Genomic DNA, 13,790 nt, shown 5'->3' on the forward strand with positions numbered 1-13,790 from the left:
CAATGCTTTTATCCATGACATGGATTTTGCTTGTTTAGAGATTCCGAGTTCTTAGAGTCTTGTCCATGACATTAAGCATTGGCCATTCGAGAATGAAGCAACGAAGATATAATAATGTTTAGGGGTGTGTATCCGCATCCGTGCTGAATTCGAGATAGTAGTATTTTTAATATTCGAGTTCATAAAAGCTAAATCTGCAATTCGAATTGTCACTTCCAAATAGACTTGTCAATTTTGATTCGAACTCGGAAACAAGTCCAATAAATCGAAACCTAAAATGGCATAATATGTGATTCAATCATAAAAAGTCAACAATTTAAACTCATCAAATACCTAAGCCTCCCTCTTCACTCTCACACCCTTCCGTGCTCTGAAAACCGGCAACCAAGTCTCTGTGCCATGGAAGCAATCACCACTCATAAAACTCCCCACCTTCAAATCCCCGAAGACCATCATCAAGGCCAAAGCAACCAAAGAGAAATCCAAGTCGACGGCTGTGACAAAGGAAGCCCCGGTCGGCTTCACCCCACCCAAGCTAGGCCCGAAAACTCCGTCACCGATCTTCAGGGGCAGCACAGTTTACGTAAGGCACAAGCAGAAGAGTTCTATGTGATCACATGGGAGTCACCCAAGGAACAAATATTCGAGATGCCGACGGGTGGTGTGGCGATCATGAGCCAAGGTCTGAACCTCCTCAAGCTGGCTAGGAAAGAGCAATGCTTGGCTCTGGGGACTAGGCTAAGGTCCAATACAAGATCAAGTACCAATGCTATAGGGTATTCCCTAATGGGGAGGTCCAATATTTGCACCCCAAAGATGGTGTGTACCCTGAGAAAGTGAACCCTGGTCGACAAACAAGGCGTTGGGCAGAACTTTAGGAGCATTGGGAAGAATGTTAGCCCTATTGAGGTCGAGTTCATTAGCAAGCAGGTCTATGTCTGCAGAAGAAAATGAGCGCAGACTTATATATAATAATATGTATGTACTTTTCACATATGTGGGGAAGGTCAGACTTACATATGATAATATGTATATACTTTTCACATATTCCAATAATATTTTTATAGAACAAGATGAAACCACTGAAATTATGGTTTAAAAGAAATTAATATATTGTTTTCTTAATTATCCGCGATTTTTTTTTTTAAATCGGATCTCAAATAGTTCATTTCGAATTCAAATTAAATTTAAATTCAAGTTAAGTCTATTCGATTTAAATATCGATTAAACTTTCACCGAATCGAATCTGAATACATATTTCGCCACTTCCATGAATCATGAATATTATGCTCAATAATATTCAGAACTGTGTTGATCAAAGTTCGCCATAAAAATTCCAAACAGAAGCCGACCTTTTGTGTCCTAAACGACATCGCATACACGACAAAACGCATCTCTCTAGTACGTTTTGTTGCTGTTTTCAAATTCTTTTATTACTCAGATTTTCTCTCATAGTACATAATTAGAGCATTTGACTTCTCACTACCAAATAACAAAAAGAATCCACACAAATCCGACCCGTTTCTGCCAACGATGAAACCAATGCATGATAATATATATAGATAGATAGGGATAATGGACTTTTGCTCCCTCAATTTGTCATTTTTTCTTAATTAGATCCTTGCATTTTTGGTCCACACTAATCTTGAAATCGGATTTTGGCCTATTTTTAGTCCATGACACGCTCTCAGAGTATTATGCAATCAAAAAGATCATATTCAACTATTATTATAAATAAATAAAAAAATCAAGGGTCAAATTTTAAAATTATCAAAATAATGGATTAAAAATATAGTTTTATCCTCGTATATATGCCATCATCTATTAGGTCAAATATAGGAAGTTTAATATATCGTGAGTAAAGCTTGTGGTTCAACATCTTTTTCTTCTTCTTTTAAGTCTTTTTAATTTTGAATAATAATATCTTGTGCATGCGTTTTCTCTGTTCTTGTGATATGATCCTTATGGTTTTTGATACATTTTTCTAATACATGTGCAGTCGTTTTGGTTCTCGCAAAAAAACCATCACGACATTTATTTTCTGATTGGTTTGTCGGCGGTCATGTATAGTCAGATCCACTCTTTTGGTAAAAGGTCGTTTGCCAATGTAATCAGAATTGTGTAGCGAAGCAGCCTGCCATATTGTTTGGTTCGCTCACCACTCCTTTATCACTGCGTAAAACGTCTCATTCGACGGAGACAAGAAGTTTTTATGAAAGTTACTGAGTTTTGATGTCGGTCGTCATTCTCAATGGAAGATTTTATTTTTCTTTGTATCTTTAGGTTTAATATTTTACTTTTGTATGAGTATTTTGGTGAATAGTGTCTTCAAATTTCTCTCTATATTTTGATGTGTTATAATTTTGATTCATTCCATTATTAATAAAATTCAGTTGTCATTGTTCAAAAAAATTGAGTGTGTGTGAATTAAACAAAATCGGTAAAATTAAGTTCTTGATTTTTTTTAAAAAAAAAACTTAAGGGTCACTTTTGTCATTGTGTAGATCCAATTTATTATTTTCGCCGCTATGATATTTTCGCATCAATTTAGTCTCGAAGTTGTTCAATTGCATCAATGTTTAAAATATTTACCGTTGTAATTAAGGTTTTAAGTTAAGGTTTATGGTATAGAGTTTAGGGGTTAAAATTTAGTGTTTAGGTTTTTAAGTTAGGGATAGAGTATAAGATGATGCGATTAAATAGCTTTGAGGACTAAATTAAAGCAAAAAATACCATAAGAACGGAAATGATAAATTAGGTCTACTACATGAACAAAATATCCTTAATCCTTTAGAAAAAAAGATGTATTTTGTATAATAATTGTCAATTTTTTTCAAATGTTTCTGATTTCGGTAAAATCATCTTTTAATAAGGATTATCAAAATCATCGATAGCTGCTAATATAGATAAAGTTACAAAATGATCATTTTGATTTTTTTATTTTGAAGCATTTTGACCTGAATGTTTTATTTTGGAGTAAAAAGCTCTCTGCAAACGAAAAATATTAGTTAACACATTATTAACACTCTAAAATAAAGAGTCTTTTTCACTTAAAATGAAACGTTGTATTCTAAAATGTAAAGCGCTACCTAAAACATTATTTTTTACCGGAAATGTTAATTTCGTTACCTAATTTCCAATAGAAAAAATAACATTTTAGGTAGCGCCCAATATTAACATGTTAGATACCAGGCCAGATCGTGTAATTTTTTAAAAAAATTACCCGGTTTTTTTAGATTTGGGTTAACGGATCGATAGGCCAGATCATCCGGATTGAGTATTTTTGAACACTCCTACCCCACAAAACCATATCAAGGTGACATGTAACTAAAATAATAGAAATACTTCTAAATACAAGAGTATTGTGAACTGGAATTTGATTTAGGGACCAAATTGAAAAGAATTGTAAAACGTTAAGAGTTAAAAATCTCATACATTTCTATTTTAAATAAAGTGTAAGCGAGCTTCACATTTTTTTTTGAAAGATTATTACTTGTTAAAAACTCACTTATAATTTCATCGAATCAAGCTCGAATCAAGACATCAGGAGGAGAAAAGAGTACCCAAATTTAAATTAAATGGTTAATTACACATATAATCACTTATGTTTGTGTTTTGTCAATCTTTGGTCAATGATTTTAAAATACATAAGAAATTGTCCCTTTCGTTTTTATTTGATTAAGACGTGGTCACCTCGAGTTAACCGCTGTTAATAAAAGTTAAATATTTTGATAGAATCACGCATTTGGTCCTTGTTATTTACATATTCTCACAATTTAGTCATACTTTTAACAAATTAAAATAAAATCAATCCTTCAATTGAATGATGTCACATGTCATGTCATGTGTAACAATTCGGTTAGATGACTAACTTTATTTTAATTTAATATATATTTATTTCTACCAACCAAAGAGTGACATATGTCACCCTCTGGTTGAAAGAAAACAAAGAAAAGCAAATTGTGACAAAAAAGATTCAAACCTCCGTTACATAAGAAACTAAACATGAAATTTCCTCTCAGAGAAAGCATGGCCGAGAACATGCCTTACCAAAGCAAAGGATGTCGATCACCGAGTTGAACGAAGAGAATATAGGAACGGCAGAACGACCTGAACCCGATGGGGAAACCCGAAACCCGACTAAGTTCGGGTCGGGTCGGTTTGAATAATATCGGGTCAGGTAATCGGGGTAAAATTCGAGGATTTTTTCGGATTCGGGTTCAGGTATCCCCGCCCCGCCCCGATTATATATATATATATATATATATATATATATATATATAATATTTTATATATTTTATATATTAATTATATATAATACAAACAAAACATTTTGGGTTCGGGTTCGGGTTTGAGTGCAATATTTTGGATCGGGTTCGGGGACGGGGTAAAAAAATCCCCGATGGAGAACGGGGCAGGGACGGGGATTTATTTCGGAGACGAGGACGGGAGAGCAAAACCGGCCCCGTTGCCATTACTAAGAGAATATCTCCAAGCGTAAAATATTTGTCCCCGAGCACTCTTGCCATTAAACAGTTCGGATAATTGAGGCACCGCCACACTTGCTTACCGAGAAGGAGATGTTAAATTAACGAAAATTCTGAAACTCGAGACCTCCAAGACGCTTCGGTTTGCATATATTCTTCCATGCGAGCATCGACCATCCTTTCCTATTAGGACTGCCTACCCGCCAATACGAGCGGAGAATGCTCTCCATATCTGAAATAATCCCATCCGGAAGAAGGGAACAACCCATAATGTATGTAGCGATAGACTGGTCGATCTGACTAAATATACACTGCTCGACCATTAAAGGATAATATATTCTTTGTCCATCCACGAACCCGAGTAACAAACTCATCTCTAAGCCATCCAAAAGCTGTTGATTTGTTTCGACCAACCAGCAAAGGAGTGCCCGAGCAACGTCCCAGATCTGCAGTAGGAGTCACGCCATTAAGATCACCCAAGGCACGTATTACGCAGCGCCATATAGTTGTAGAATGAAACTCATCAGGCGTATTACGCAGGAATAAGAGGCAGTCATCTACGTATAACAGATGGGTGATACGGGGACCATGTCTACAAATACAGAGTCCCCTGATGATGTTGGCACACTGTTCGTAATGTAGAAGATACGATAATCCTTGCGAGCAGAAAATAAATAAGAATAAGGACAACGGGTCACCTTGCCGGATGCCACGTCCCGGTTTGAAACACTCGGTGAGACTGCCATTCACTGGCACGCAACATAATACCGACGTGACATAATTCATGACCAGATTAATCCATTCTAAAACAAATCCAAGATGAGTTAGCATATCGTAAGTTTTTCTCCATATCCAGTTTCACGACGGTCCCCAGGTTTACTGTCGGAGGCGCCGTTTCCATATAATGAATCATCTCATGGGTTATGAGGACGTTGTCCAATATGTACATCCCTAGGACAAAAGCACCTTGCTGCGAATCAACACAAGTGACCAGGACCAGTCCGAGGCGATTCACAATCACTTTGGAGATCGTCTTATGGATAAACAGTACACAATGTAATCATGCGACATTTCTTCAAATTCTCTTAGGTGGCGTTTGGTTCGTATGAATCCCTTAGAATTAGGGAGAATTGAAATCCAATTCCACCACTTTCCCATGTTTGGTTCAAGTTTTTCAAGGGAATTGGAATCCCTTATGGCTTCAACTTTCCATCAAATGAGGGAAAGTGAATTTCATCCATTCTATGATAGAATTCAATTCCCTTGTTGGAGGGAATTGAAATTTGATCATACTATCCTCATCAATCTTTTGGTAATTTATTAATATATTGAATAAAAATATTTTTTTATTATTTCGGGTTGAGTCGGATTTCTAATTCATATATTCGGGTCGGGTCGGGTCGGGTGAAACTTTATTTTGGTCGGTCGGTCGGTTTTTTAAAGTGTGATATTCGGGTCGGGTTCGGGTTTAGGGTGAAAAATATCCGACCCAAAAAATATATAATTTTACCTTATATATTTAGGAATAATTACAATAATACCCCTCTATATTTTTTTCTTCAATTAAGTCACTATTTTTATTGAATAAAAATATTTTTTTCATTATTTCGGGTCGGGTCGAGTTTCTAATTCATTTATTTGGGTCGGGTCGGGTCTCGAATGGAGGTTCCCTTGTTCTCAGGTCAGGTCGGGTGGACCAAAAACCCAACCCAACCCGACCCATGGCCATCCCTAATTGGGATGATTTTAACTTATGATGTTTATTAACATGGTTTTTATAATTTATTGAAATGAATAATCAATCAATAAAATTAAAATTTATTTTTTAATTTTTTTTATAATATATTGCTATATATAATTTATAAAACAAACTAAAATTAAGCAAAAACAAACAAGAAGGACAATCCTATCATTTTACATTACTGAAATCAAATTCATATGATATGTTTGCGAACCAAACAGAATATGGAATTGGATTCCAATTCAATTTCCTGCCAACCAAACAAAATATGAAATTGGATTCCAATTCATTCACAGATTCCAATTCCTGACAGATTCTAATTTCTTCACAGATTCCAATTCCCTCATAAACATTATAGCGAACCAAACGCTACCTTAACAGTGTCATTTTCGGGACAAAGATCAAGACTGTCTTATTAACATCAGCAATTGGGGCTCTGCCGTCAAGAATATCAATGCACGAGGTGGTGAGATAATGTATAAAGTAGGGATGGGCACGAAATGAGGTATACTAATTTTATTAATAAATATATAAAATTATTATAATAATTATTCGAGTCGAATTAAAGATTTTTTATCATAGATTTGATTTTTTCTTGATCTCGACTTTTTCCTTCACAAAATTCTTCATAATTTATCTCAAACTCAAATTAAAAGATTAAATTAAATCGAAACTCGTCGAATTCAAATATTTTAACGTAGAGCTACAAAATCTTGTTTAATGGCCCATTTCTGAGCCCAATTAGATTTTGGTTTGATCCGTTTTGAACCCAAAACAAAAATAACAATGAAGAAAACCTAAATACTCGAATATTTGCCGCCGTTTGCTTTGCTCAGGCTTTAAATTTCACTTATTTCTTTAACGTTTACCGCCGCTGCTACTACTCGCCGCCTTCGTCGCCGATTGCAATACCAAATCTGCCAACTAAGCTAAAAGACTCCAAGCCTAAGCTATCCATCAAAAGAATGGCTAAAAAGAACAAGCAGAAGCCTCAACAAGACCCTCAACCTACTTCAGAAGAAGAGAATAAACAAGTAGAACGCAATGAAGAGGAAGACGAAGAAGAAGGGGAGAAAAGCTTCGAAGAATTAGGTCTGGACCATCGCTTGATCCGAGCTCTTCTCAAAAAAGGTGTTGACAAGCCTTTTCCAATTCAACGAGTTGCGATCCCTCTCATTCTAGTAAGCCTGAAAAATCATGCCTAATTCTTTATTTTTGTAGATTTTTCCCCTTGTTTAATTTTTATTTACTTGTTGAATGGAAAACACGCGTGTTATTAGCAAGGCAAAGACGTGGTAGCTCAAGCTAGAACAGGCACCGGAAAAACCTTGGCATATCTACTTCCGTTGCTTCAGAAGCTTTTTCCGTCGGATTCCAGTTCGAAGTCCCGGCTTGCTCCGGGCGGGTTCATTCTCGTTCCCTCGCGTGAATTATGTCAACAGGCAAGTTATATTTTTTGAACTCGTTTTGGTTGTTGAAATGCATTTGATATAAAGAAAATTTTAATTTTCATGATTAGCAAATAGCTGGTAGTTTGGGCATTATACTTTTTATTAACTTTTTGGCGTTCGTTTGTATAAGTGGTTTCCAGGTATATAAAGAGGCCGTTTCATTGGTTGAACTATGTAGGGTTCAATTGAAAATTGTGCAGTTGACCAGTGGAATGCCAGCTTCTGATTTGGTTGGTTTGATTATTTATGTATCATTCTTGTAATGCTTTAGCATTGAACCACCTTTGCTGACATTTTTCTTGTACTGTTAAATTTGCAGCGAACTGCATTGGCAGGGCCTCCGGATCTTTTGGTAACTACGCCAAAGTGCATAAGGGATTGCTTGTCTGCTGGATTGCTTCAGCCGGCTTCTATCAGTGAATCACTAGAAATTCTTGTCCTTGATGAGGTAAGAAATTGAGTTAAATTTAGTTAAACTTTCTAAAGTTTTATCATAGGTGATTTTATGAATGGAGTATGTACTCATATGATTTGCAAGCCATTCTTCAAACATCTTATACTGTTGTCTGCAATGGAACTGCATACCTTAAATGCTCATTCCTTTCCAACTTAGCATATATCGAATAAATCTGCTATCTATATTGCATGTGCTGTCTTTGTCCATTTTATACTAATGGAACATATTCCTCATTATTTCAAAAGGAACTCATCGATAGATATTTGTGTACAGGCAGATCTTTTATTGCAATTTGGTTTTGGAGATGATCTTAAAGCTCTTACTCCTGCCATTCCTAGACGTTGTCAATGTCTTCTTCTGTCTGCTACTTCTAGGTTTGTTATGAGTTTGTATGTTTTGTAAATTGCATGGAAATTTTTAAAAAATAAAAATATATAAATACATGAAAATATCAAAATACACATAAATTTATAATCACAAAAAGAATTTTATTTTTATTCTTTCCTTCCATTTCCAGTTCCAGTTCCTTCCCTTTCTCTTTTTTTTTCCTTCCCTTTTGACCTTTTCCCACTTCTTCCCATCATAGGATCAAAACCATTTAGAAAATAAATAAATAAATATAACAGAGTAACAGACACATGTAAGATTGCCAAGCCCTGCTGATCAATCTACTTTGGCATTTGATACATGGCAGCCCCGATGTTGACCAGCTTAAAAAGTTGATTTTGCACAATCCATTCGTTTTGACTTTGTCAGAAGCAGAAGATGTTAAGGATGAGGTAATCCCTAAAAGTGTTCAGCAGTTTTGGGTAAGAATCTATAACCTATAATAGGAAATTTTCAAGGCTATTGTGTTTAGTTGGTTGATTTTGATCTATTTTAGAACAGTGGTTTACCTAAATTCGTCTCCTGTGATCTTTGATGGATTGCAAAACTTATTTGAAGTTTTAAGTAATAAGCTTCCTGATCTTTTACCCCTTTATCTTATGTTTTTTCAGATTTCATGCAATACAAGTGATAAGTTACTTTATGTTCTTGCTCTCATAAAGTTAGAGTTGGTGTTGAAGAAAGTTTTGATTTTTACCAACACAATTGATGCTGGTTTCAGATTGAAACTATTCTTCGAAAAGGTATTCAGTTGTCATCATAAATTCAATGCTTCCTCACACTTGCTATTCAGTATTCACTAATTAGCTTAATTAATATTTTCTTGCATGCTTTCTATTTGAGTTCCTAGGCCCTAGCATAAAGTTAAAAGCAATTGCCAACTTGCATAGTTTTAAAGTATGTCACATGAGCAATGTAGATATATGTCATCCTTTTCAAAGTGTTCCATTGTATGTAACCTCTATCATAGATTAGGCCTAGTTTGGGAATTGTAAATTTTATGCTTCTCTTGGAAATTACCATGATTATGACATAATGATTCATTTTTTAGTATGTTATTTCGGCTTCATAACATTGGCTATCAATTTTAGCTACTGAGGCTCAAGCACTTTTTAATACGTTTTGTTCTTACACAATTAAGTAGAGACAGCCTCTCCTGTTATTTCTCATATCATTTACTGTGTGCAGTTTGGAATCAGGTCTGCTATCTTGAATGCTGAGTTGCCTCAGAACTCTCGTCTACATATACTGGAGGTATACTAAGTAGTCCTGTTTCAATGAATTTGATTTAGATTTAAAAGACTAATTTCTATGCATTGTTATTTATGCAATGCTGGAGCTGAAAGATGAAAGTTTTTATAATACCATTTGCGATGTATGTTGTGATTGTTTGCCATACTAATATTGACTAACAGTTTTCAGTTTAGTTGCTTACTATCTGCATTTTCCCCTTTTATCAGGAATTCAATGCCGGACTTTTTGATTATTTGATTGCAACTGATGACAGCCAAACAAAAGAGAAGGAACAAGCTATTAGGGACAAAGATGTGGACTCAAAGAAGTCCAGAAAGGGTGCTAAGTCAAAAATTGACTCTGAATTTGGTGTTGTGAGGGGAATTGACTTCAAAAATGTGCACACGGTAAGCCAATTAAAAAAATATTAGCTAAGCTTCAAAACTTATGGTCAGCTGTTAGTGTTTATTAGGATTAGTCTTTTTCATCTTTAAGGTTTGCTGTGTAGTATATTAACTGGCCTTTGGTTTTAATGTTGTTTTCATGTTTCTTTCTTTCACAGGTTATAAATTTTGATATGCCTTCAAGTGTTTCGGGATATGTACACCGTATTGGACGCACTGGAAGAGCATATAGTGCTGGTGCTTCTGTTTCTCTTGTGAGTTTGTCCCAAAAAATTGTAAATAACTTTTGTAAGGCCACAATGTTGGCTAAATGATTCATTAGTTACCGTACATAGCTGCATGGGAGTATACTCTGTGCTCCTTTTTACTATTTATAATACATTTTAGATTTGGTGTGGTCACAGTATAGTTTGTGATATCACGTCATTCAGGCTTTGATTAGAGAACCCTAATGACGCTGGAGCTTTATCTATTTTATTATATTTTATTATTTCTGTTTTATTTTATATTGATTAATAAACATATGATAGACAGCGAAGGTTGGGGCTACAAAGTACTTTTTTAAGGTTAGGACCAAAACTTTGCTTGGTAGAAAGCAAGCCTATATATATAAGTTGTAGGCTTTACAGCAAAACAATTATTCTTTTAATTCTTTCCAAACTCGTTCTTTCAGCGTTATTTCTTTCAATTGTTGGTATTCCCCCTTAAACTACATCACCTAATATTGTCTGTATATAGGCTAGATTCGTCTAATAATGATGTGATGAATGTTGAATGACATTTCTGATTGTAGTGAAATTCATTTTGTTTCAATTCATTACTCGTAGTTCTTGCCAATTAATCATTTTTTTCATTAACAGGTTTCGCCAGATGAGATGGAGATTTTCGAAGAAATTAAATCCTTCTTGGGTGAAGACAATGACTCAAATATAATCATGCCATTTTCATTGTTGACCAAGGATGCGGTGGAGTCTTTACGATACAGGGCTGAGGTGTTGTTACAAATTCGTTGTTTTCATATTTAATCCATATTTCTTTTATAAATCTGGGTGGATAGCTTCATTAAATAGCCATCTGTTTCAGTGCTTAGTGGTTTATGGATTACGTGCATGTTGCTTATTTTGAGAGGGGAAATGTTGCAGGATGTGGCAAGGAGTGTGACAAGAATTGCTGTTAGAGAATCACGAGCTCAGGATTTAAGGAATGAAATTCTCAACTCTGAAAAGTGAGTCACTATTGTTTGTCGAAGATATCAAAAGCGAGCCTGTAATTTAGCCTTGTTGTCGAGTTTGTCTTTCGTTTTTTTTTTTGAGTTGGTTCCTTTTGTTTGTTTAGGTTGAAGGCTCATTTTGAAGTGAATCCAAGAGATCTAGGTAACAAACACAGTAGGCCAATGCTTTCGTTGTTTCTACTCTTGTTACGACGTCCTGAATCCTTATGTCTCGTGTATTTTACCGTGCCAGATTTATTGAAGCACGACAAGGTTCTGAGCAAGGACCCTCCCGCTCCCCATCTTCGTGATGTGCCCGACTATCTATTAGACCAAAAAACACGTGACGCCAGCAAAATGGTCAAGCTGACCAGGGCTGCAATGGGAGAGAACAAATCAGGTCGACGCCAGGGTGCCAAGAAAAGAAACAGAAGAAGCAGAGATCCTCTCAAGAGTTTCTCTGCCGAGGTAAAACCAACACCAGTTTTATGTTTATCTGAGAATGTTGTGCATTGCCATGTTTACCGTTTTAATCGGAACATCTTTCCGATCATTCTGTCTCAGGCACCCAAGGGAGCTAGCAAAGATAAGAAGGGAGAGGGAAAAGGTTTGGATTTTACCCATAAATCCAAAAGGCAAAAGCCTGTCTGATTATTCAGTTGCAGCTCTGTAGAACAATGTCTGCCCATTACTGGAGACAAAAATTTTGTTCTTTTCATTTATTAGGAATCCATTTTTTCAAGTTTGATTTGGATATATTTATGAAAAATATTATTTTTATTCAATAACTTTTAGAAAGTTATATTAAAATATTAGAGATATGAAATTATAAAATTTTAAGACAATCATAGTATTGATAGAAAATATAAAATATTAAATTGTACGATAATTTAAAATATTTAAAGATGTGATCTTCTCTTAATATTTTTCAATCCATTTTCGATGAGAAATGATCCTAATATAGCAAAATAGGTACATAATATTTTAAGTTAACAATAAAATCATCTTGATTAGGGATAAGCGTGGACATTTTCTTTCCTTACAAACGTGATATATAGACTCGAGTCTAGATTTACGCATGATCCTAAAGAAGGCGGTTTTTAGATGAAAATTCTCGCCAACTCGAACGAAAAACTAGAGGATAAAGTATACAAATGATCATCGATTATAGGACGTTGCTTTAACGAGTCTATCAACTATCGAAAGTTATAAAACAACCCTGACTATAATATGTTGCTCCTTTGTTGGGTCAATAGAATATTAAAAGTTACAAAATAGTCACTCGACTATTCATTATGTTTTAAACTCGGCTTTATGTTAAAAAATTGACAATAATCTGAGCTGGATGTTAATTTATTGTCTGTTATATGATAAGATTTGATCCTAGAATCTCAAACAATATATTATATATAAAACTCAACCTTTTGCCAATCTTTTAATAAAAGGGTAAATTACTCCAATGGTCATTAATGTAATGTTTGAGTAAGTTTTCATTTTCACCACTGATGTTTCAAAAGTTACAAATCAGTCACTAACATTATCGTTTGTTATAAATTGGTCACTCGCCGTTAACAGGCGTGAAGAAAACACACGTGGCCTGTTAACAACAATTAACAGGCTTACCTGGATGCTATAATTACACAAATAGTCCATGTTATTTATATATTCTTTCAATTTGATCCTAGTTTTAATAAATTAAAATACATTTATTTTTAATTCTTATAAATAATGATATATTTTTGTACAAAATAATTAAATGTTTGTTTAGTTATAAATACAAAAAAGTTAACGCGATGATATTATTATTATTGATATGATGAAAAATTAATAAGCACATAGGTCGTGAATTTTTTTAGAGAATGGACTGAACTGCATCCAAAGTGACTCGTGATGATATCATTGGCACCAAGTAAATTTTTGAAGCCCCTCCCTCTTCTATGATTCAAGAAAAAAAAACTTAATTTCCAAGTAAATTTTTGTCCAAAATTTTAATTTAATATTACTTGAAGTGATCTAAAAATATAAAATTTCAATATTTAAACTAATAATAATATACGAGACAAAAGTTCCATAACATGAAATGATAAATTTGTGAATGCACATTTATGTATTTCCCAAAAAGATGCTATACCGAAGCACGAAGAAACACATGAATACCAATAATGTTAAGGGGATCTCAATAAGATGACATAAATCTATTTATGAAATATTTACAAGCATTAGGAATCGAAATCCCTATGGCTTTTTTTTTTTCCAGATAGAGGCAATCAGAGCTACAAAATGAATTAGCTATAGGCACCAATTTACACCACCTAATGAATTCATCATGATTAAAGCAAATGCGGTCGTATCATCGGATATAACATGAGCTGAAAATTTGCTTTTCCTCTAGTAGAAGCCAGACCTTCGACCGATTTATT

General features: G+C 34.6%; 1 protein-coding gene and 1 pseudogene across 1 annotated transcript; both read left to right on the forward strand.

Moving 5' to 3' along the window:
* The first annotated feature begins 19 nt into the window (after window positions 1-19).
* LOC120218809 lies at window positions 20-954 on the forward strand (annotated as a pseudogene).
* Window positions 955-7,057: 6,103 nt separating this feature from the next.
* LOC120114417 (DEAD-box ATP-dependent RNA helicase 16-like) lies at window positions 7,058-12,098 on the forward strand. The gene is made up of 15 exons (XM_039135349.1): window positions 7,058-7,409; window positions 7,509-7,670; window positions 7,820-7,909; window positions 7,999-8,127; window positions 8,410-8,510; window positions 8,831-8,945; window positions 9,135-9,266; window positions 9,712-9,777; window positions 9,984-10,163; window positions 10,319-10,414; window positions 11,021-11,152; window positions 11,303-11,385; window positions 11,496-11,533; window positions 11,624-11,838; window positions 11,935-12,098. Exons 1-15 carry the CDS (start codon window positions 7,194-7,196, stop codon window positions 12,019-12,021), a joined length of 1,842 nt encoding a protein of 613 aa, XP_038991280.1. The 5' UTR covers window positions 7,058-7,193; the 3' UTR covers window positions 12,022-12,098.
* Window positions 12,099-13,790: the final 1,692 nt, after the last annotated feature.

Source organism: Hibiscus syriacus, unplaced genomic scaffold, assembly GCF_006381635.1.
Source record: "Hibiscus syriacus cultivar Baekdansim isolate YM2019G1 unplaced genomic scaffold, ASM638163v2 tig00000778_pilon, whole genome shotgun sequence".
In the NCBI taxonomy this organism is placed as follows: domain Eukaryota; kingdom Viridiplantae; phylum Streptophyta; class Magnoliopsida; order Malvales; family Malvaceae; genus Hibiscus; species Hibiscus syriacus.

What these genes read in the sequence shown, in the direction of transcription:
- LOC120114417 (XM_039135349.1), top strand. Translation starts at nt 7,194, where the DNA reads ATGGCTAAAAAGAACAAGCAGAAGCCTCAACAAGACCCTCAACCTACT. An exon ending in GAAATTCTCAACTCTGAAAA is followed by an intron (nt 11,386 to 11,495) that starts GTGAGTCACTAT and finishes TTGTTTGTTTAG; the next exon opens with GTTGAAGGCTCATTTTGAAG. An exon ending in TCAAGAGTTTCTCTGCCGAG is followed by an intron (nt 11,839 to 11,934) that starts GTAAAACCAACA and finishes ATTCTGTCTCAG; the next exon opens with GCACCCAAGGGAGCTAGCAA.